This window comes from Cygnus olor, chromosome 3, assembly GCF_009769625.2.
Source record: "Cygnus olor isolate bCygOlo1 chromosome 3, bCygOlo1.pri.v2, whole genome shotgun sequence".
NCBI classification, from domain to species: Eukaryota; Metazoa; Chordata; class Aves; order Anseriformes; family Anatidae; genus Cygnus; species Cygnus olor.
In genome coordinates this window covers 90495851-90520375 of record NC_049171.1, presented here as the reverse complement: position 1 = coordinate 90520375, position 24525 = coordinate 90495851, and the positions used below count along the sequence as shown (strand labels likewise).

The 24525-nt window shown below is 42.6% G+C and overlaps 1 protein-coding gene across 11 annotated transcripts in view; it reads right to left on the bottom strand.

Moving 5' to 3' along the window:
• DAAM2 (dishevelled associated activator of morphogenesis 2) overlaps positions 1-24525 on the bottom strand; it is a 208752-nt gene that overhangs the window by 7784 nt on the left and 176443 nt on the right. For all 11 annotated transcript variants that reach the window (XM_040554425.1, XM_040554419.1, XM_040554427.1 and 8 more), the window contains 8 exons: positions 18642-18726; positions 17012-17118; positions 16382-16470; positions 15459-15627; positions 13548-13655; positions 12773-12833; positions 8321-8452; positions 193-363 (listed from right to left, as the gene is read on the bottom strand). In XM_040554425.1, coding sequence (XP_040410359.1) covers positions 193-363; positions 8321-8452; positions 12773-12833; positions 13548-13655; positions 15459-15627; positions 16382-16470; positions 17012-17118; positions 18642-18726 — 922 coding nt within the window. The remainder of the gene's footprint in view (positions 1-192; positions 364-8320; positions 8453-12772; positions 12834-13547; positions 13656-15458; positions 15628-16381; positions 16471-17011; positions 17119-18641; positions 18727-24525) is intronic.

Below are 24525 nucleotides of genomic sequence, written 5' to 3'. Positions count from 1 at the left end.
TTCTGAAAGCTGACAGGACATCCAGCAGGAAAATGCCATTGCTTGTGAGGAGAAGGATGGCAAATAGAGGTGGCAAGGAGAAGAACATAAAACAGTAACAGGAATGAGCACTGGAATTGGGTGCCTTCAACCTTTCTCTTGAGACATGAACAGGTGATGAAAAGAAACCCCTTCCTGTGCCCAGGTTCTCACCATAGCCTCCATGCGTGCCCTGCGCTCCTCCTCTTCCTTTTTCTTCCTCATATTCTCTAGATCTTGCTTTGCCTCTGCAAACGACTGCAAGAAAGTGTCGAAGATGCCAAAAAATTCATCTGGCTGCATCTTGCCCTCATTCTCTCCAAAATGCTTCAGTGCCTTGGCATACTGTCAAGGGGGCAGAAAACACAAGAGCAACAATTAGGCAGGCAGTCCAGTGAAGACAGCAAGGAAAGCTTATGTGTAACCACACTGGTAATTCAATACCCCCGGAGCATTCATGTGGTGAGCAGAAACTCCTCCCCCAGCCAGCAAGAAAAATGCCTCTCGTTATGGCAGGTGCCTCTGTCCTGAAGAATCTGCTCTCATGGGTATCCTTTGGGCAACACAGGGCAATGATGCTGGAGAGCACCATCTATCCCACTGATGCCAAAAAAATGTTCAGTGCCTGAGGGGGATGGCACAATTTCAGAGGGTGACCATCTGGCTACAGCTGTGGGACAGCAGGGGCATGAAAGGCAGTGAGCTAACTGGAGAACAACTACCAATGTAGCCCAACCTTTCACCTCCCACCTTCCCTTTCCCCCTCAAATCCACTTTAAAAGGGCTGAATTTAGAGGTTTTGAGAAATAATGTTATAGCCTATCCTTTCGGGAGCCTTTTGCCATGTCATCCATCACTCTGCAGTTCTGAGTCCATGTTGCCTGGGAGAGGAGACTGTGGACAGGCATGGCATGAGAGAGGGGCAAGAAAAGCAGCCAGGGCTCCCGGGCAGACTTAAAAGAGAGTGAATACATAACAAGTGGCTTTTATTTTAAAACGCAAATGTTGAGGCTGCAGGATGCGAGTGGAGGGAGCCAACTGGCAGGACTTCAGTCACAGGGCAGTCCTGATCTGGATGTGGTAAATTCACAGCAATCCCTGGCTCCTGGACATCAGTCCTGCAGTACCCGTACTCTGTTCATCACTCCCTCCTGCTCACAAATGTGCCTCTGTACTCACCAAAATGCACTCAACTGCATGTATAAATAGTCTGTCTACAGCACATATGCACTAGCTCTTACATAACTGTACACATCCCTAAACTGCATCATTGTCCTTCACTCACACACCTCCGTGCTGCATCAGGCAGCACCAGCATCACACTCCTGATACCGCTGGTGCCCTGGTGCACGACTGCCCTGGCCTTCCCTGCTCGCACCTTAAGGCACCACCACAGAGAAGGAGAGCATCCTCACAGACATCCACGGTCACCAGACCAAACCCCAACTCTCCCAGGCTATGGACTGACTTCAGATTATCTTGTGTGTGTGCTCAGCTCATGCTAACACAGCCCAGCTTCCCTTCCCTTAGGTAGGTATTCTTGCAGAATGGAAAAGAGTAAGAACAGTTCAGGCTCAGCTCCCAAGCACAACATGAGTTTGCAAGCAGGACTTATAAACCCCTCTGGCCCTGTACCAGGTGAAGTACAAACAATGTCTCCCAGTCAACTGCAGGGGGAAGAAATCTCCAAGGAAAACAGCTTCCTTCTGGCACAGTGCGAGAGATTCAGCATCTCCCCTCCTCTGCTTTCCCTGCCAGGCCCACGAGGCAGTTTGAAGCACTAGCTTCTTTTTTTCCTTAAGAAAGGCTGTGTTCTCAGCCAGAAACAAAGAAACCCAAAGTTTCTGAAAACGAAAAAAAAAAAAAAAAAAAAGTGTTGGAAGAAATGCAAGTTGCTTTGAGCTACCAAACATGGCAGGAGTTGAAGGAAGCACTACAACAGCAGCAAGTCATGGAGGGACTTCAGGGTTTGGTAACAGCAACAGATTACTTCTCTGTTTAACTCCTTTTCCCTGAAACCTCTGAAGACAAATGCATGCACGTATGCACACCTACTCCCTCTCCCTCAGTTTCTCTCTATATATTTATTCTCTCTCTATATAACGTATACATAGTCAAATATTCAGAAAACTGCAGCAGATTCACAGTAATACACAGTGACCAGCACTAGCTTTTCAGCAGAGAAAATACAGGCTGTGAATACCACAAACAGCATAATGTCTCTCCATGTACTGTATTTTGTTGGCTTGCCTACACCAGTGTGGCCATCAGCCAGGGAATTGGAGACACCAGAGAAAGACTTGAGTGGTACACAGGCATTGCCACTGGTGCCTAAGCACACAGAGCACCTACAGCTTAGTATTGCTCATGGGAGGTGCGCTACTTGGAATATCTTCCCTCTTAACTTGTGGTTAACCCCTGTGAAAATTGAAAATAAGGCCCAAATTAAGAGCAGTGACTGCAGCTGCCAGCTAGGAGGAAGGCTTGTCCACCTCCTGGGAAACCTGAAGATCAGTGTTAGCCCAGAGGAGATAGCTATTGTACCAGTGGTGCACCATTTCTCTTCCCTCAGCTCCTCAACCCTGCTGTGCACAGCGAAGGTGAGTGCTGGGGTCTGCAGGAGTTGAGCTGGTTTGAGCCTGTGGGTGCTGGTTTCCTGGTCTTTTAGGGAGGCTGGGGGTTGAAGAGGAAAAGGTCCTTGCCTGGGGCTCTTAGACCCTACATACACAGGAGTCTCCGTTAGAGGGTGGTGTTGTCTGCAAATGTTCTTCACGTGGCCTGTCACCCAACTACCAGCACCAACTAATTCTCATCGCACTGGAAGAGAGGTTTTTGACACTGCCTCCCCAAAGCCGCCCAGAGGAGGAACAGTGTTGGTGTGCTGGAAGGGCCCAGCACTCTGTGTGCTGTGGTCTCTGAGCAGCAGCAGGGAGGATGAATCCTGAGAACAGCCTGACTTTGGCGCCCAGTTACATGGCTTAGCAGATCACAGTCATTTATGGTAAAGCAGTAAAAGATGAAAAGTAAAAATCCATGAGCTAGATGTACCAAAATAACTGCAGTAGAAAAATCTGCAGTTCAATGAAGTAAACATTTTCCCTCTTTCTCTGCTGCCTCCAGAAAGGCATGACAGGTCAGAGGGAGGCAGGACAGGAGATCCAGGTCCAGTTGCCAGCTCAGCCCATGATGTGGCCTGGGAGCTTATTTTCCTCTCTAAGCCTCTACTTTCTCCCTTTGTTAAAGAACAGAAAACGTTGCTCCACAAATCTGATACAGGACAAAGAAAAAACCCTCAGTGGTTCACAGCAATAGGGTGCGACATTTATTCAGTGCACTACTGTAAAGAGAGCCACATGGTCTTTTCACTGCCTAAACTCCAACAGACCCCTTTGTTTTTATTCCTTCTTCTGGTTCCCTGTAGTTCTGGTGCTGCCATCACATGTGCTTTTACAAGGTACCGGTGGTGGGATGAGGGGCAGTGTGCAGCTGGAGGCAGCATCCCTAGCCCTGGAGCCAAGCCCAGGCTCCGAGCTGTGCGCCAGGGCTCACAATGTCCTGCCTGGCTCGGGGCATTGCGGGTAGAGCAGCGTGGCACAGCACAAGCGGCAAATTCCCTGCATAACGGTACCCAGTTTTGGGTGGGCTGTGAAACCCGGAGCTCAGTCCCCAAGCACGCTCAGCGCTTCCCAGAATTTGGTGACGTGCTGTAGTATCACAGGGAGCGGTCTTTGAAACTTGCGTATTCCTCAAGTCATTTGGGGACAGATGACATGGGCAAAAGCAAGATGGAAAACTGTGTTTCAGCAGGTTTTCCACTGTAATACAGGCTGGTATCTCTTTTTTTTTTTCATTAAAAAATTCATTTCCACACCGTAAGGGCCCCCAAGCTCCATGATATAACAGGTCCACGAGCTCAGTGCCAGCTCTGCTTCCTCTGCCAAACTTTCCACTGAATTCATCCCCTTGCCAAAGCAAATCGTTTAGACAGTTGTTTATTTTAAAAAGCCATTTTAGCAAGGAGAGGGAAAGCGGGACAGCAGTGTGCACACTCTCTGCTGTGCTTGCCAATGAAATGTTAAACAGTGGCAGAAGAGCTCTGGAAACGGCAGGAACGGGTCTCTGGGAGGAGGAGGAAAAACAGCCATGATAAAAATTTCCTGCTGTCTGTGCTGTCCGCTATCAAGGGAGAAGCCAACACAAAAATGAATTATACCATGCAACATGAACTGTCTTCCCCAGAACAGTAATCCCAAGTTTGCTGTTACAAAGAATCCAACCCTGTACCAAGGCAGTTCAAATAAATGTCTGTTCTCTTTACGGGACAGATTCAGATCAGTTAATGGAAAGAGACCTGCTGGTTTCAGGCAGGGCTATGTCCAGCTCTCTTTGCAACTTCATGCTCTAAAAGGATTCCTCCAGAAGATCAACAGTGACTCTGGAAGCCCCAAAGCCTATATACTATAAGTGCTATAAACATTTCTGATATGCTAGATACCGACCTGCCCTGAAGCATCTGCGGTCCTAATCACAAGAGCTACGCAATCTGGTCACCAAATGGCTGTTTCTGATGGCAGGCTGTGGTGCCTGCCCGTGCCTTTGGAACACACCCTACCCTGACATCCTCCATCTCCATCCTGATCCCTTCCTCCTCTGCCAGCCGCAGAGGCTGACAGAAAATAACAGTCCCCCAAATGAATGACCAAAGTGCACAGCCTGTAACTGGCACCCAGAGCACAGTATTTGCGTGTGCTTCATAGCATTCTGCCATTAATGGCTACTTTCTGAAATGGATTTTGGCTTTCACTGCCTTGCTGCTCTTCAAAACAGTTAATACATGTGCTAAGCTTATTAAAAGCATGCACGGAGTCTGAACTTTGGTCTCCACAATGATAAACATGAACACCTTGCCTGCCTGGGATTAGCTGTCATGAGAAAGTCTGGAGATGGACATTTTTCCTACCCTTCTCATCAGCCTTGCCCACACTGTGGCCCCTGAATGAAAATTCACAAAACGAAACCCTCTTTGGTAGAAGAGTTATACAGCAATATAGTGATTTAAGTCCATACCTGTCAACATTCAAGTGTACTGTAAAGTTTCACATAGGGCAAATGTCACTATTCAAGTAAGAAAATAAAATTCACGCAATGGGAGGATGCTGTTTGTCTCCCTGGGCATTTTCATTGCTTCCCCACAAGAAGCACAGGGAAGAATTTTCACAAACAAAATTTAACCCAATTCTGTTTTTTTCTGATGTGAAAAAGTCAAGTTTTCATCTGTTCAAGCATGTAAAAATTGGTGAAAGATTCCAGGGCAGAATTTCACTTTCTTCTGCCCCCACCTTCCAGTTTTATGGGAAACGGCAGAAAACATTATCCCTTGATCTAATCTATATATTCCCTTATAAAGTGGTATTGGAAGTGAAAAAAAAAAATATCACACAAAAAGAACAAGAACCAGCTGTGCTGGGGTGCCTATTTAAAGAGTCGGTCTAAGTTTTCAATCACTTTTTAACCAAGCCATCTGTTTACTGCATGAAGATAAGTATAGTTACAAAGCTTCCTCTGCAAAAACGGGTGCCTGCATCTGACAATCTGGCTCTTTAAATTTTAAATACCACTTCTTTTCTGTGACTACTAACAGTAAATAGTCCCATTTCAGCATAAAGGCCAAAAAAAGTACTGAATGGGATTGTGAAATATATCCTTTACAGAGAAGGTCAGCACCACACCTTAGTAATGGGCTGTTTCCAGAACTTCAATACTGAAATTACTTTTGCCAGTACTAAAGATATTTCAAAAATAAAAAGCTTCCCAGGTTTGAAAAGATAATTTGTATTGTTTTAAGTCCCAGCTGAGGAAACATGGCTCTGATTAGCTCATGGCAGTCAATTAGCCACATCTATATTTAGAAAGATATCCAACTCCAGCTGTTAAAACTAGGGCTTCATTATTATTAATAAATCTGTGAACTAGACCAATTCTTCCTGGGCCCCTTTAAATATTTTTAAAAGTCTTCCCTCTCCCACTACTTTTTTTTTTTTTAATTATTATTAGCTTTGCTTTGAGAAATGAAAAAAGAACAGGATAATCAGATGTCTTAGTCCCTCTCTTCCTTTAATTGGCTAGTTGGAGTAGGTTTCCATGGTAAGAAAAAAGCTCCTGATTCAACAAACACAGAGAGCCCACTGAGAATGGAAGATGTTATAGGCTTTGCAAAGCACATCTGGCTCGTTGAAAATTTCCAGCTTTTTTTTTTTTTTTTTTTTTTTAAGAAAAAGAAGAAAAAGGGGAAGAAGGGAGTGGAAAAATAATATGAGGCAAACATGAGAAATAGCTCAGCATTGGTAAGGACAGACAGTTCCCTTTCAGGAGTCCAAAAGCAGCTTATTGCCAATAGAAGGAGGAAAGCCATAGGTTGAGCAGAAGTTGGAAGAGCATGTGTTCAAACATAGTAAGGGTGTGTGAGGAGAGGTAGAGAAACATTTCCTAAGCGTGTTATAGTCATTAAAGTAAAACATCTCTTTTCGTCAAGGGCTTTATGTTGGCTATGTCTAAAAAAAGTGTGCAACAACTTCCAGACATATCGGTCCATGTGCAGGGAGACTCTCTGGTTATTCTTAAAGCAAAAGAATACATTTTTCCTGCAACTGATCAAAAGTTGCATTACTGTGCTGGATGTGTACCACTTTCTGGGTCTTAGCCCATAACTGACCTTGTAAACAAATCACATTGGGCTTTAAGCCATAGTGTGTCAAAAGAAAGGTCCACCTCTATCTATAACATCAAACCAAAAGCCAAGGACAGAGTGCATTCACTTGCAGAAATGGAACTGTAATGAAATTGAAAATGTACACAATCATAAAATGGAAGCCTCCAAGCCATATAAAACTGTGCTTTCCCCTGTAAATTCAGTGGAGGCATGGAATGCAAAATACTGCTTTTGTGATTATAAAGCAAGCATGGTGTGAACATTATTCTGCTGGAAGTGGTTTGAACATTCTCAAGCAACATGACAACAATGAAAAAATTAGGCACATTATTCTCCACAAAATGCCCTTACAACGTTAGCAAGTGTTATACTGCCCAGCTTTGTCTTCAAAGCGAAGTAATCACTACTGCCCCACTGGCATTTGCCAGGATAGCTAGCTCTAGCTGAGACCCTGTGGCTCCCATTGTTTGCAGCTGGGAGTCAATATCACCAAGAGTATCTCCACAGCAAGGAAATGCTTTTGAATTGCAGAATGGCATTACTGAAGAGTGATTGGATGAGTGAGGATTCTTACTGTCCACATCCTTGGCTTGTATTTTGCCTATCCTTCAAAATCTAAGGCCTACCAACCCAAAGGCACAGGTTTCATTAATAATGCAACAGGTCCCTTAACACTGCTATGTATCCCTGCAAGGTCTGATACCAGCCGTGGAAACAACTCAATCCAAAAGAAATAACACATTTGCTTCATAAAGCCAAGCACTTTTAATATGCCAGCCAACAGGGGTAGGTTTGCCATTACATACCGTTTACTTTAGAACTTGCTCTTCTCTAAACATTTTCATATGCTTATGATCTTTTCCTATGAGTTCTTCCTCATTCAACTGAGACAGAGAGGTTTAGTGCCAGATTCCAATCATCAGCAAAGAGCAAGCACCTCCTTAGTTGTACAAATCTGGTAATGGAGGTGCAGACAGTGGAAGTACAACATGATCACAGCAGCACCTGAAGAGTAACACACCTGGTACTGGCTCTGTGAGAAGGATCCAAGAAGGTCTGACAAACCATGCATGTTTGGGATCTCTGTGCTTGCAATTAAATACAAGCAGAAACAGAGAAGTGCAAGTGGAAAAGATTGGGTATTCAGCATTATCAAACTACCCAGAGGTGCACTTTTAAAGGAAAAAAATGAAGTCCAAACAGCCCCAGTTGAATGAGCAGGATGGGATGAAGTCTGAAGCAGAAGTTAAAAGATAGCTCTGTATCTGATCACCAAAGGACCTGGTTTTGAGAGACTGGTTAAAAGGCTGTCCCTTCAACACCACAGCAGCGTCCTGGTATCCTGGCATGGACATCGCCATCACAGTTCTCTGTCACACACAGATAATGTTAAGAAAGACTAACAAAATGTGGGCAAGTACACTGACCCTTCTTTTAATCCTAAAATGTGTTCTAAATTGCTATACACCAGATTAGGAAAAGACGCAACTTCAGCCTAAAACGTGTTCAGTGTCTATTATAGTTTTCGCTATATGCCCAGCATCTGAAATTGCTGCTTCCATTTTAATGCGTGTTTTCAAAAGGTATTCATACCTTGTCTCTAGCCTCATTGAGAAGGTCTTCTAACTCTGAGAAGCTGAAACTGGCAACGGTGATGAAATCACTCATGACGGGAACAAACCTGTCCCCTGATTCCCGTATGCGTCTCTTCTGATAATCCAGCTCCTGAAAGAGAATAAGTAAGAGATATAGACAGGCAAACATCAAGTAGCAAGAGAATTAGGATTTTGTAATTGTGAGTTTCCCTGCAACTTTTCTTTGCATGGTGGCTCAAAAGACTGTATACTTGGGGAAATATGTACGTGTGTATAATCTATAGGTTATGGTTCCTAGCTCTGGATCTTCCCTTTAGTTCTCTGATAAGCACTGTCTGGACAGTAGTGATTCTCCTACAGAAGGACATAAAGATATCTGGTACAACATTTGCCAGCACACTGCTAAATAGTAAGCATTTGCTTGGATGTCACAAAAGTCATGGAGTTATAAACTGTGGCTATTGTGATAAGATTTATAGGACAAAACAAAACAAAACATAATCCCATAGGAAACTAAGCTCTATTTGTCTGCTACTCAATAAATAAATAAATAAAATTCTTTCTTTCTGGCTCAGGTTTTTTAGTGTTAAACCAAGCTTATCCATGTTACCGCTTCTTGTACTCTATTCACCATGCTTGAGGCACTGAAAAAGCTACAGAACTTCTCAAAATGATTAAACTATAGTAAGACTGGCACTCTCCTATGCCTGTGCTCAGCTTGTGTGCAGTTGACAGTCTCATGGGAACAATGAAATGGTAATCTGGTACGCAACTTTATTCTCAGCTGAATAATCAGTGGGAATGATAAAGTCTTGATTTCTCTGTAGGGAAAACCAGCATGAAACAGCAGGTCAAGTTACGATCTGACCTTCTGTTCCGTTTGGAAAAAATATTTTCGTGCTGGCTGCAACTTCAGCTACATGTATGTTTGGTGCTCTCTGTCATTGGTCATCAAAATACTGTTTCACAGAGCCAAATGAGTGGGTTTATAAGAATCTACGCAGAGAAACACCTTGGGATTTGCTCTACAGCACTGATGAATGCAAAGAATGACTTTGGCTATCAACAATGTAAAATCAGATGTGACATCTATTCTCTTCCGATGTGAGTTGGAAAGAGAATGTAACCACTACAAAGAAAGACCACAAGGTAGAAAAGTGACAGGAAAAACAATGAGTAGGTGCCTGGAGAACAGTCCATGTTAAAGAAGTGCTACCTTCCCTGATTTATATTACATCCTCTTCTCCACTGGTTTTCCTAATACACCATCAGGGATTGTCCCAGGAGCACCATTCAGTTACATCACTTTGCAGTGGATTGCCTCTATGCTACAATCGGTCTGAATTGGACCTTAGAAGTAAAGGAAATGTCACTTCACACGCTTCTGAGAATTACTCATATTTTTTTCAGCCATATTTTCTCATTCTAATTTTTAAGTTAATTTTAGCTGAAAGTTGCTCTACTGGTCCCTCACCCTTCTCTAGCCCCCTCTGCTCCTTAAACAGGTAAGTATAATAGTTTTGTTATCTTACTCACACTGTTGAAAACTACGGCACTTGGGACTGTTACTGGAGAGCACTGTGTTTCAAAGTAAAATTAAGATTAGATGGTCTATTCTTCAATTTCAAATCCAGTCCTTCCCTGCAGAGTAATTCTTCCAAATTAAGAAAACCCATAAAAGTAACCAGCATGATTATGTAATCAACCCAAGAGCAATGCCAGAGAATAAGAAACTCCTCTCTGTCTTCTAGAAATGGCCTCTACTAGTCATAACAGCACGACCACAAGTTAGCACTGCCCTTGGTGGTCTGGGCTGCTGGATCTCTGGAGATATGAAATGATTCAGTCATGGCAGGGGCTTCTCAAGTGGCGGTCATGATCTCCTTGTTGTGTGAGAGAAGGGCTCCGCTGACAGAATTCGTTTCTGATTTGGAGAAGAGCAAGAACTACTTAGCTGTTCTTCTGGGAGCATCCTACGCAAAGGCAATAGCTGTCTTGACAAAGGAATGTATCTTATTTTTACAAAAAAGCTGCAAGTCCATGAAAATGAAGGGTTAATAGTACCTTTAAGAACATCTGACTGTGAAACTATTTTTAGCTTTCTATTCTCAAGGGGCCTTGAAGAAACTTCTCAGTCACTGGAGCCAAGGCTGTGGTGAGAACACACTGGACTGGAATCAAGAATCGCACCTTCCCCTCCTCCCCCTTCCACCTGACAGCGATCTCTTATTGCTGCTGTAGTGCCGCTTTTTGCATGCCAGAAAACCGCGAATTGAGCAAGCAGACTGGGAGGTGCTGGCAGCCCCAGATGATAAATACCATGGCAAAAAGAGTGAGGGGGGAAGACAGTGATTGAATGGGAAGAGAGATTGCCCATTGAACCCATGTATAGGAAAGAGAAGAAAAATTGCCTGCAAAGGGAAAAGGACAAATAACCCAATCACAGACAGTACAACAGAAGTAGGTACTCACATTTCAACAGGGGGGAATTGCCTGCCCCAGCCAAAACTGGGCCTCTCTTCAAGTCATGAACTTTATGTCAGCCTTCACTTTACAGGTACTTTTAATTCCCAGACATGGCTCCCTGCAAATGCAGCAGTATCTCTTCCCATTGCTGCCTTCCTCTTACCCCAACAACCCAGAAATAAGGGTTGGAAGATTTGCCTTTTCCCAGGAGGATCACTGGCTAATTAGATGATGAATTGCTGGAGACAGCCAGAGAGCCTGGTAGGCCACTGGTAGGCCCCACAGCCCTTTCTCTATCCCCAGGATCCAAACCAAACTCAGGCCAGGTAAAAGGAAAATGAAGTCGTCACTGCCTGTCTCAAAGCAGATATGGGGGACTGGAGAGTCCTGGTTTAGTTTCTTCTAGACAGGTAATCATTTCACAGAAACCACCCCATGTGATTCCCCAAAAGTGGTCCCTTTGCCAGCAGTCCCGCAGCAGGAGCTGCAGACAAACAGCAAAGGCAGCAGAGGACATCTGCTAGAAGACAGAATACTCCTCTAGGACAGTGCTAAGGCCCCATGCCTGGCACATATGGAAGAAAGTCACGCATTAAAACTGCTGCTGTTACCAGTATTGCCCCCACTGAGACACTGGAGACATTCAGAGTCAGCCATCTGGAACGCTCCACTAGCATTACACTGTCTTGATTTTAAAAAGTCAAGTGAAACATAGCTTCCTGAAGACAGAGGGACACTGAAAAGTGTGGCTAAAGAAACCCTGGTTGAAAAGGCAAGAAACAGCTAACCACTGGAAGGACCTTCTTGGCTTCCAGAGACCTCTGTCTTGTCTCTCTTCAGCACTACCTGTGCCTCAGTATATCCAACAGGCAAGAGGTGCCAGCACCAAACTGAACATATGGGTTTTTTCCTTGTAGAAACAGAGATTTCTGTTCTTAGGGGCAGAGCATATTTATTTGCGCAGATAATGGGAGATGTTAAGAGACAGAGAGAAAAGAGTAATGTTGGTGTTTAATCTTTATTTTCTCAAGCATTTTGTGAACACTACTTTGCTATGTACCATGTCAGCCTTTGTGAGAGGTAGGTATTTATAACTGCCATATAGACCTTCATAGAGATGAAGCAAACACTTGAGACTGTTCAAAGCCACACATATACGTCAATGGCATAACCAAGAAGCAAATGTGAGGGTTCCTAGCTCCTGCACCAAACGTGGTGTCCCGCACTGTGCTCTCCTGCTTCAGGAGGGCTAGAGCCATTCCCCAGGAAGAAAATCAACATTCTAACTAAAGAAGGCTTCAGTATAAGGGAATCACAGACGACATATGAATTTGTGACTCAAGGGAGCATTCAGACCCATATCCTCAGCTTTAACTTCTATAGTTCAATATACACAACTGCATCAATGCACCATTTGTACTGCTGTCTACTGAGATGGGAGTCTCTGCACTATGTACAGATTAAAAACAGGCAACCTACGTCCAGCTTAAAGGGTTTTCATTAATAGCTGGAACATTTCAGCTTTGCTTGACAGCTCAACTCCCTCATCCTTAACTAGTCTGTCTTTTCCTTTGTTTTCCCAAGGAGTGCTTATGATACTTTAGGGTTGCATATAACAGTGCACTACCTGTTTACTAGTACTCCAAGAGGCACGTGAAACATTTGCTCAGCAGTCATCCATCCCCCAGTAAGAAAGAGAAAGAATTTTATTTTTCCTTCCAGTGCATGCCGTTTGTCAAACTGTCTTTTTACTCTCCAGACCGAGATCAAACAAGCTTTTCATTAGGCCTAAGTCTGCTAAGATCATCAGCAGGAGCTCCACATGAGAAGCTTTTATTTGTTTTTTCTTGGTTAATGCATTCTGGAAAGGAATGGAAAGGAACCGAAAAAGAAAGCACACTTTCTCTTATCATAAAATATATAGTGCCCCTGATTCTGAGTGAGATATTTTAAGTATGGAGCTTGGAAACGTTCAGATACTTACAGCTTCAACAGCTTTCAATCCGGTCTTTATGTTGTTGACTTCCTTTTCCAGCTCTACCAGGCTGCACAGGAGACAGACACAGAGCAGATAAAACAAAAAGAGCAGTGTTAAACAGGAATACAGGGACTGTGTAGCAGAACAGACCACTGGCCCATCAAGTCTGGTATCCAGCCTCTGGCACCAGCCACAGCAGATGATTAGAAATGAGGGGAGAGGGGTCTGTTAATGCTCTGTGTTGCTTTTTGTATGAAATGTAAGATGAGGCAGATCCTGCTTGCCTGTGGACACATTAAAGATAGTGACTTTACTGGGAAGAAGCAGGGGGTTGCACTCAGAACATCTGCCCTGGGAGCTGAGCCTGACCCTCCAGCAAGGAGTGGCCAGCCTGCAAAAAGTTGCCTGACACATTACATGGTCCCCTGATTTAGCATACAGCCATATGCACATGACATAGATGACCTGACAGAGTATGGTGAATGAATTACAAACAACAACCAGCCTAGTTACAATATCTGATTCAGAAACAGAGCAGATATAAACATATCTGAATAAAGTAGTCAGTTTATTTACACAAATGATTTTCGACAAAATTTCTCTGGTCATCTACATCTGAATAACATCAAAGATGTCAGCAAAGGCATTTCAGGTACCCCAGCTGAAGGGATGGCCATGAGTTTGGTAGACAGCAAAGAAAGAAAGAAAACAAATAATCATTAAGTTAACAGAAATCACTGGGAACTCCAGCTCTGGGAATAAACAAGAGGATTAGACTTACTTGACTTTTGCTGCTTCTGGAAGATGCTGCAACTCAGATTGAATATCTAGGATATCTGGATAATTCTTCTCAAAGATCATAATCAAGTAGTGCAACAGTGTAATGTTCCTTTAAAAAAAAAAAGGAAGAAACGAGAAGGAAGATGGTAATGAGTAGGAAAAGGAAAGTGCGAGGATTGTGGCAAAACAGTGAAAAATATTTATTTAGGTAGGAAATGTGCTTGACTGAGCAAAACAAGCAATAGAGCAGCAGTTAGCAGTTTTGTTATTGAAATAAAAGTATCACAGACAAAAATGAATTAGCTCTTTATAAACCATTCTTACTAAAGCCCCAAGCGATATATTCCACTTCAATTTATTCCAGAAACAACAGCATGCTTCCAGCCATCTGCGTAGATGGTATAATGGAAAAGAAAATTGCATAACACTCTATACTATTCATCCTGTATATTCCAGAGAATAAATAAGCAAAAATACTAAAGTGATATCAACTATCAAGGCAGAAGTGAATTTGTTCTCAGAGGCAATGTGGAAAAAAATGAGTTCACTGAGAAGAAGAAAAGATTCTTGAAGACTGAAGAAGATGCAAAAAAGATTCCTACAGTAAAACAGCTATGCTTAAATAGGAGGGTTCCCTACTACAAAAGCAATGGCAGCTCAAGTAGGAGTGGAAGAAAGTAAGATCGAGGAAGACGCAGGAGCAGGTTTAAGATTTGTAAAGTAAATGGTGAATTTTGCAGCAGTGAATTTTGCATGTAGAGAGAGCAGCCAGCCTTAACAGCTTCTTGAAGTGGGTGTTGTGTGGTTAACAGACAGGCGAGAAAGCATATGGTCACTGTTTCACACAGACTAGAGCCTGGGAACTGGAGAGAGCACAGAATCTGCAGAGGACATTTAATATACGGAAAATCAAGTCAAGCTACATTAAGGCTAAAAAAATGTTCAACGCTAGCTACACAAGTATTAGCCTTGGAATATGGAAAGGACATCATGGTAGTCAAAACAGAGTCCTGTTATTTCAAACTCTATTAGGTAGGGAAGAATTTCCTATGGCTTCTCACTGCCATTATTTATTCTGTCACAACCTGAAGTCATTTCACCACAACTGTGGTCTCAGGAGGTCTCACAAGTCAAGAAAGGTACAAGTTAGTATGAACCAGTATAGGAAATCTCCAAGGAAAACCTTAGTGCTGCTGAAGCCAAAGGTGATATTCTCTTTCCCAGTCACAGATGGATTAATTTCCAGAACCAGTATGAGGATGTGGAGCAAAACATGGGGTAACACTGTAGAGACCTGCAGCCCATGTCCATAAACAGTAAGCTCCACCATCTTCCTCACTGCCCCCTCACAAAAAAAAACAAACAGTTATTTTCCTTAACTGCCCTAGACAGAACCAAGCTCAGTCTCACTGAGATATGCCTTGTGTTTCTATTGCTGGCGTAGGTAGAGAGCCAGTTTATGACAGTGCTGCATCAGAAACACATCCTATGTTCCCATGTTTCACAGGATGTGTAAGACTGTGGTCAGAGATTTTTGTGTTTTCTTTTTTGCAAAACCATGGCCATACCTTTGGTATAAAGGGCAAATTCCATAGAAATCCTCCTTCCCCCAAAACTTGTTTCAGTTATTTGTGTAATACTACATTTTGTCATCTTTGCACAGTGTTGCAGAAACCCAATCCAACAACAGATGTGCACTGTCCAAAGAAATAGCAAAATTTGAGTGCTCTGTTAAAATCTGGTCTTAAAAGCTTCAGAATATTTTAGAATTAAAAGCACTACTTAAATGCCAAATTATTTTGAATGGTCTAGAGAGTTTAAAAAACAACAACCAAAAAACTCCTCACTTCCATTGCTACGATAGGAGATGCAGCAGCACAGTAACTAACTCATTTAGGGTCTTCTAGCCTACCTGTCTATGCTGGATTTGGTGTCTGCAATTTTGTTCAAGCTGGAGACTTTGAAGCCATATGCACTTCCCCTTTGGCCCTTGTTCATATAATTGCCAAAGGCCAGAACCACCTCCAGGAGTTGCCTCAAACGTTTGCTGCGGATGAGTTCTTTGGATGCCAGAAGAATGGCTTGAAAAGAGGGGAAAAAATGAACAAGTTATTGCACAGTGGCTGTTTTTAACATATGTTAACCCATAATTTGAATTGCCCTAAATGCCCATCTGACTACCCCACAGTAAATGCTACAATGTAGTCTGTCCATGTACTGTCCTTCCCTCATCCACATGCCCAGAACCAGGACAACCAGAAGGAAGATGCACCCCATCTAACCTACAGGACACTCCTCTGAACCCAGGAGTGGGGCTGTTCTCCTATATCTCCCACTCTAAAAACATAGGTAGAAAGAACAAGGGGAAGGTTTGATCTCATCTGAAAATGCAGAGTGGAAGACACTCTCCTTCTCTCTTTGATATCCAGGGATGTTGCACAGGAGCCATGCACCCCCTCCTTGTAAGTGACACATTTCCAGAATACCACCATCCCGAGGCACCTATCCTAACTGCCCCAAGGACAGGGATGGTGCAAGGACTGGGACTGAGAAGGGAAAGGCCACGGAAGCTTTTGGCAGCTTAGCAATACTTGGTAGTACATTGACATATCTGTCAGGTCATATATACAGCATAACAACCACAATGCTGACTTTATTAAGTCAATGGGTGTAAGAAGCACATCAGACAGAATTTGTTTCCCAGCACATGATATGTCTTGGACTCACTGGATTTACAACCATAGCATGCAATGTAACAGCACTTCCTTTGAAGACAAGACTCTTTTAACCTTTCCTGCCCCTTTATCCAACTCCTAGCAGAGACTTTAACTATACCTTCTACTTTTGGCTTTGCTTCTGCCAGCCTCTCTGGAAACTTCTTCTTAAAGAATAATGCTTGGAGCCGCTGCTGGTAGTGGTCAATCCTGCACAAAAAGTAGAGCAAAGTCAGAACTGAACTTGAACCATATTTTGAAGACCAGAGCCAGTACATTGCCTGCATAAACTAATTGTTGGATGTTGAGTCCCACAAAGTCTATCCATGGGATTATGGACATAGTTCAAAAATCTAACTCTACTTAATCAACACAGTTAGGAATATGGAGGACCTGAAGGCATGAGGTCCAGACGAAAGGGGGCTGGAAGAATTCCCATTACTCTCAAAATACGAGAGTCATGAGATTCCTTTTTGTGTGAACAAAGCTAGGCAGAGGAGAGAGATTTCTGCTTGTCATTAGGGGGCTGTCCTTAAATGACAGCATGGAGAGAGCTTATTATCAATAAAAAGTTTGTGTAAAGAATGCAAACATTTGTAATATTTGTGGGCTTCGGGAAAATGCAGGGTATGATGCTGGCTCACAGACTCTTGTATATTCCCCCTCAGTGCTAGACAATCCATTTTCAATAACAATTACAGGTGCTTCTAAGAAGCACTCGGTGCATATTTACATAATGCATCAAACAGACCTGCTCATTTCAAAGAGGAAACGATCTGCCCGGGCCATGCGCTCGATTTCGTGTTTATGCTCCTCCAGCAGGTCGGTATCACTCTTCTCAGGAACAAACTTCAGTAGCTGGAGCGGCAGAGACAAACCGAACACCAAAATGAGAGATTTCTCTTCCACCATGGGGAAGCATTGCTTTGATTCAGCTATGTGACTGTAACTTCAAGAAAGTGCAGCTGTGGCTACAAACCTGACCTTTGTTAAATCTCCGCTTGCTGTTCTGTCTTTATCCTTCCCTGACCCTATTAGATTCACTTTCATTTCCAAGAGGGATTCCCATTTCCAAATCCTAAAGGCCAAATGCTACTGTAGCTTACCCAAGGGAAAGTACAGAAAGAACTTTGATTCCCACAGACTTACTTCAAGTTTAGATTGGTGCAAACAGGAGCAGGATGCGTCCCAATCGGTGTGAACTACCCATCGTGCACACACAAAGACTCATCTATCTCTCTCAGGCCTGCCCTACTCTGCGGAAACAATAAACAATAACCAAGCCACTAGATGTGTATCTGACACTAGCTGCTATTCATGTGCTGACCTTAAAAGCTCATACTTTGACAGGTTTTTGACATATCTGGTGGTAGTTGTGCTTTAGTCTTGTTATAAATATTGCCATTCACACAACCTCAGCACACACCCACGCAGAGAAAACTGCTTGCAAGGCACATCAAGCACTTTGCTTTACAACACTTATTTAATACCTTATCCCACCCCTCAGAAATGTAATATTCAAAGGTGTGGAGCATCAGAAGCTTGCAGAGACTTTAAGAGCAGCTGCAAGCATTCAGTTAAGATGACAAGCAGGCTATAAATTTATGAAATGGAAAAGCTTTTTGTGTATGATTAAATACTGTGACTGCACACAAAGAAGGAATCACATTTGTCACGGAGTTGAGAACTTTGCGCACTCCTAAAGAATTTTATCATATGTATCTTTGGTCAAAGTACCATCTTTCACCCTCTATAAATGGGCAAAATTGGACAATGGTGTGTTTGGTTTGTTTTTTGTTTTGTTTTTTTTTTTTGGTTTGGTTTGGTTTCCCTACAAGCTATGCAGTGAACAAAGTGTAGAGGACAGAAGTCACTCACTCCCTTTCTAACCATTCTAGCAAGAATGCAAGTTCTCAGAGGTTAGAGTCCATTGACATACATGGCCTGATTCATGACATTTCCCAATGGAAAAGCTGGGGGAGTGGGGTGAGGGGTAGGGAAGAGATTAAGAAAAGAAAAAGATCAACAGTATAAAGATCAACAGTATAAAGAGTTACGGGAAAGTCACAGGTAAGAAGAGAGGGCATGAAAGGAAATCCCATACCAATAGTAATCATGTGTATTTTGCATCAGGAAAAGTATACTGTTATGAAATCCAAAAGCCCAAGGGATCAAATTCAAACTGAAACACATAGGGAGGGATACATGAGGGAACTACGTTTGATGACATTGGGAAAAATAACGTGTCTCATGCTCCAGCATGCAGTTCAAATCTGCAGACATACCAGTAGAACCAGTACACATATCCACATACTTCAGCTGAAAAAAGGCAGTGAGGAACTTATTCAGAATAAGATATAGCTGACTGTAATCGTTCTCACCTGCTCAAGCATATCTTTTGCTAGGTCTTCTTGTTCATCCATCTTCAAGATTGCTTGTCTGATTTCTTCATTAGACAGCTTCAACCTTTCAACAGTATCAATATTGTACCATTAGTGCAAAGTTTAAGTGACTCGGACAATTCAGAAAATAGGAGGTCTGAAAAGCTGTTCTAAAAAAGCACGAAAGAACCACAGGAAGGTCCAATATGAAGCTATGTTGCAAAGACTGAGATTTTCCAGATCATGTTTTCAGCTTTCTTTTTTTAAATCCCCTTCAGCTAATCAAACAAACATTGAAGATTATACGTTGATTAAGAAGAATCAGGTCCTCACAGATCAAAAGTTCTTCCAACTTCCCTTGTATCAAAATACCTCCCTCATCAAGTTTTTACTGTACTAAAACCCCTCAAATCCACATGGCTAGTAAGTGATTGTGAGTCTACATTTCACCTTTACTTGTAAATATTAAAGAGTCTCCCAGGGTAACAACTAATGACATTGATCTTTCCCTAACAGAGCTTGGTAAGTTCATTCTGTCAGCAGTCATGGATGAAAAAGGAATTGACAGCACAGAAAAGTCTGTGCTTCATATCCGATATGAAACAAGCCCTAAAAAGAAGATCTTATCCAAAGTATTAAAACTATGTTCTCCTTCCCGTCTATTTCTGTCTATCTGTGTGCAATGAGTAGGGGTCATCAATTAAAAGAAAACAGAGAATGAATAAAAAAAATCCTCAAGGTCTCCACTTGAAATCCAGGGCACACCAGAACCAGTCAAAATTTGTGATAACAGAGAGGATGTTTGACAGATTGCCTGAAATGAACTTAGCAGTTCTCAGTGTGGGAGATAACAAATAAATGTGCAAGCAACAAATTCTGTCGTACCATCCCCAACCCACAACACCCTCACTACTGACTAGCAGAGTAGGGCAGAACTGAATGAACCATAAATGAAAGACTGTCCACAAGAAAATCTCAATCTGGGGACTGAAACAGGGAAGTGTGAAAAGAAATATTTGAGGAGTGAAGTCTGCAGTCTCCATGGGCCTTCTACAATCAATATAATTAATTAAGAGCAGAAAGAGAAAATACAAATATAAACGAGAGGCAGGCTGAGGCATGAGCCAGAATGTTTTTGTCTTCTGTGCTAACAAATTCCATGTTGAAATTTCACATTGCTAATGCCATTTGGATGGAATCACATTTTTGGAGCTATGTAAAAGCAAAAGAAAGAGCTTTATTTGTACAGACAGGAAATATTACTAAATCTGAGAAACTTAAAACATTTTAATGTTGCCCAATATAACCAACAGCTGGAAACTAAAATATGAATCAGCAGACATTTAAAAACTTTTAAATATTACACCTCTTAATTAATTACTTGCACTCTGTTCCTAACTAGTCATTTCGTCTGTTTTTGACAAGGAGGGCAAACTGATACCAGCTAAGTAAGGTAAAGGCTACTGAGTTTGCAGAAAACATACAAAATCAGGCCATACTTGGATGAGATAGAAGGATTAAAGGATTAGAAGGTTTACAGTGAAAGGCTGGAAACTTTTAGCTTTGAGTCATCAGTTTGACACAAATCAAAACAACAAACCTCAGTACATGGGCTTTTGCAAAAGTCCTACTGTCTCAATCAGAAAGCCAAAGGGTCTCTTTTTGCTTTAATAATCATGAATTGTAAAGTCCATGGTTGTGTGACCCTGAGCTGATCAAACCCTATTACCACATGACGATTCAGAAGCCCTTTGTTGGGTGCGGGCCTGGCTCCTAGCAGACACGCATACACATGTCCAGACAATTTGGTGCCTACAGTTTGGAAAGCGTTATTTTCCAGGATCTGGCCTTCATACAGAGGACATGTAACTTGTGACACAGGCACATAGCCTGTCAGAGGAGACACAACAGACCAACTCATGAACACCAGTATGTTGTGTTTTTTTGTTGTTGTTGTTTTTGCTACTTTCTCTGAAGTTAAAAAAAAAATTAAAAAAAAAAACAAGGGTGAGTTTCATAGTTTTTTTTTATGCAAATAACTCAAGCAATTATTACACTGATCACCCCCTTGCATAGAGCAAATTCCTGTGTGTGTGTTTGGGGGTGCAGTAAACAAGACCAACTAGAAAGGTTTGAGGCACGTTAACACCACAGAAGGTGTAGCTCACATTACTGCTGATCTCGCTATTCTGTCCAGGAGCCTGAGGACTTCAGACTCCAAGCTCCTCTGTCTGCCGCCATTCATCACCACTAAATACACTTTAAAACATCATCTGTTCAAAAATAATTGAGAGCCCCAAGGACAGACAGTTATACAAACACTTTGATTTCTTGAATGATTCTGTGCCCTGCCATCAGCAGGAAAACATCTGGCTTGGATGGTTTAGCCCACAGTAGAGAGAATCAGAAAGCTTGCCAGCCCCCTGCTGAAAAACAGTTTAACTTAGTCACTTACAGGCCTGTAATGGGGTCACAATGCCTGCAGGTGTGCATCCTCAATTATTACCAATCCAATTACAAGTACAGAAGAATTTATGGCAAAGCAAGCTTACTTTTCCAAAGCAGGCTTGTTCCTCGTTGGAAGCAGGATGCGTTTCAAGAGCTGTAAGCATCAATAGCACAAAACAGGGATCTTCCCAGTAAAAACTGGCTGAATTACTGACCAAAGAATTGTTACTCAAGTGATTTTTCTCCTATTTTCAAAATTCATGCCCAGCCATGCAGTAGATCTTAAAGATGGCCAGTGGTAATGTGAAACACATGTGCTGCTTTAAACAGAAACAGGTGAACTGATTAAAGAGGAACCTAAAGCAGATGCGTAAAATCTTTCCATTTAGAACTGAATAGAGGCATCCCTCAGAGCCTAAAACTCATGTGGGACAGACATCAAGTTAAAGTGGAACTATGGCCCAGAAATTTACACTACAGAAATTACATTTCAGTAATTCCAGTATCTATTGGAAAGTCTGCAATGACTTTCTTACAAGGTTTGCAGATCCAGGCTCTCTTCCTCCAGCTGCTGGAGATGACTCAATTCAGAACAGCGTACAGTCCAAGCTGTATTCTCTCTGCCTCACACTTCTTAAGCAAATCAGGGATCTAACTCAGGAAGTAAATGTGACCAGAAGAAAACACTGTGGCCCTTTCCTCAGTTGCAACACATTCATTCATTGACAGTGGTTTTGTTTAACAGTGGCCTGATGCTGGTCAGATGAGCAACAAAAAGGATCTTTACAGAGAATGCTCCCTCCTTCTCCCCTTACCCATACATCTGGTGGCAGCCTATGGAAGTCCAACTGCTTGAGTCATCTTCAAGCAATGTTAAAACTCAACAAGTACCAAATAACTTCTGATATGGTACTTAGCCTGCCTCCCTCTATCCCCTCTGGCTTCATAAATAATCTCTATTGACTCTGCAGAGTAATTCATCACTAATCTCCCCAGGACACCTCGGCTGATTTAACACCAGCTTCACTTGCAGACATCAAGTGGCTTATTGTTTCGTCCTCTCGGAGAAAGCCGGCAGCTTGACTCTGAACATGCCTGGGAGACATGTTGCAGTTTTACATCAACTTCCCTTACATACATCCAGCGCTCGCTCATTTTTCCTTCTTAAATATGCCCATTGATTTAAGTCACAGTAACCTCCCCCCTTCGTTTCTCCCTCCCATGGATCAAAACAGAATATTTGTTGCTCATTAACCATCTCCCCCCATAGAGGAAAACATGAGTCACTTCATGGGTTTGTTCCTCGGATCTTGCTTAGCTTTTGAGAAAGAAGCGTGGCTGCCAGCTACCAGAGAGCCCTGAATCTTGTTGCAGCTACATTAATATCCCATACCACATGGATCGCATTCCCACTCTTCCTTTTTCCTCGGAGAAAGGGACTGGTTGTCGTTTATCACAACCATTTCCTCTTCCAACTGAACCGAACCACAGTGCTTCCAAAGATGCTAGCAATAGTAGTTGTGACACTGCTGCTTGTAGAGAGGGTGGCAGTGAAATAGCCCTTGCCCTCCCTCATGCATGACCATGACCCCATACACATGCACATACTTAGCTGCATCCTAAAGCCAGTTTGTACAGCTCATCCAAATCTTAGCTTTTGCTGACTGCAGACTTCTCCATCTCCACAACTCATTTCACACAGGTTCCTAGTTAATTCTCTCCCAAACTTTGGGACGCGAACCTTCTCTAATTCGTGAGCTCTCCTAAGGTCCTGTATGACTGCCAAGCTGCAGGCTGATGTTAAGTAGCTATCTTCTGGGAATACTCTCTCCACTTTCAGAAGAAACATTCAGGAATGTCAGGCTAGTCTAACTACAAATTCACCCAGAAGACACTGAAGTCTCTTTTTTTTGCATCTCCTTATCTCAGCTGCCAACACATCTTGCCAGTGAAGAAGACAGTTTGGGGAACAACAGTTGGGACATGCGTCTGTGTCAATATATTGGGCAAAAATCTACCAGTGCCTTTTCAGCATTTCATTGTGAAAGTATTTTGCTAAGTGCATAAAGAAACAGTTTTTTTTTTTTTTTCTTTTACTCCTTCAGAGAAAGCTCATAAGTGGTCAAAATACTTTCCATCCAAACACTCTCAATTTCCTGCTGAGAAGGATCTGAGATGGCCATCTTTCCAAGCCAAGCAGAGCAAAGCAGGGACAAACTCGGCAATCTCCAAATTACAGTGGCATGTTGATGAGACAGTGGTTCATCCTTTGTGACAGCCCTACCTACTGGTTCCTGGTCATGGTCTAAGACAGGATGGCATTGGCTGACGTGTTCAGTTTAACCCTGGGGTTCATCATACTCTGGATAGCAGTTAAAGTCATTTATTGTGGACATTTACTTAAAAACAAAAAATTCCTTCAGGAAACCAAGAAGCAGTGTTTGTTGCCTAGTGTTTTTCAAGACAGCACACTGAGGAACTGAACTGCTAAGTCCAATGATCTGTTTCTGTATCAGGATATGATCTGTACCCCAAACTACCATAATGCTTGGGATCTGCCTTGATATAAGGGTGAACAATATATGGCCACATGGCAGAAAGGCGCACAGGGGTTGGGGGCACAGCAGAAAGAGCACATGGAGATTGGCATTGGCTGAGTAGCTTGTCCTGTTAACGTCTGAGCTGAAAGGGTTTAGAACCTCTGAGCAGGCAGAGCTCTGTGAGAAAAATACTTGGTCTCTTTAGTGTTCTGGTTGGAAATGATGCACCGGTCCCTTCTCCCTTACTGATAGATGTTTGAATCAACAATCACAAAAGCCACAAACATTTGTTAAAGCTGCCTGCTAAGCCTGGTTCGCAGTATCTAATGACTATGATATTCACATTTAAAACTATTTTTGTGTAGTCAGATTGTGTAGCCTTCTCCTGCTACTATATTTATGACATTTTCCTAGCATTCCTACTGTTTCCAGCCTCTTGAGGAGGTTTCTGCTAACTAGCTGGGCCACAGGAATAACAAACACGTCTCAGAACAACTCTGACATAATGATTTTGCTGGAATTCAAACAAAATAACTTGTCCAAAAATGTTCCATAAACATACATTCAACCTCCGTGTTCAACGTGAGCTATGTGTCTCATAGAACCAGAGCATTTCACAGTAAGAGATGCATGCTATAGGCGTGTTCTGCAGAGAACATTTAAAGATGTGCTACAACAAAAACACTAGAGCAGTGAAAATACTATCTGTTGCTTAAGTAATAGAGGGAGAGAAGCCATACTGGTGAGAGAGGTCAGAGAAATTTCCAGCTGTGAGGTGAAAGCAGGGAAGCACAGGGATCTGGGATGGCTCTTCCAGACCACACAAGTCTGACAGTAAATCTCCAGCCTGGTGGAAACTGAAGACATCAGGAAATTCATGAGGGATAGCAGATTTC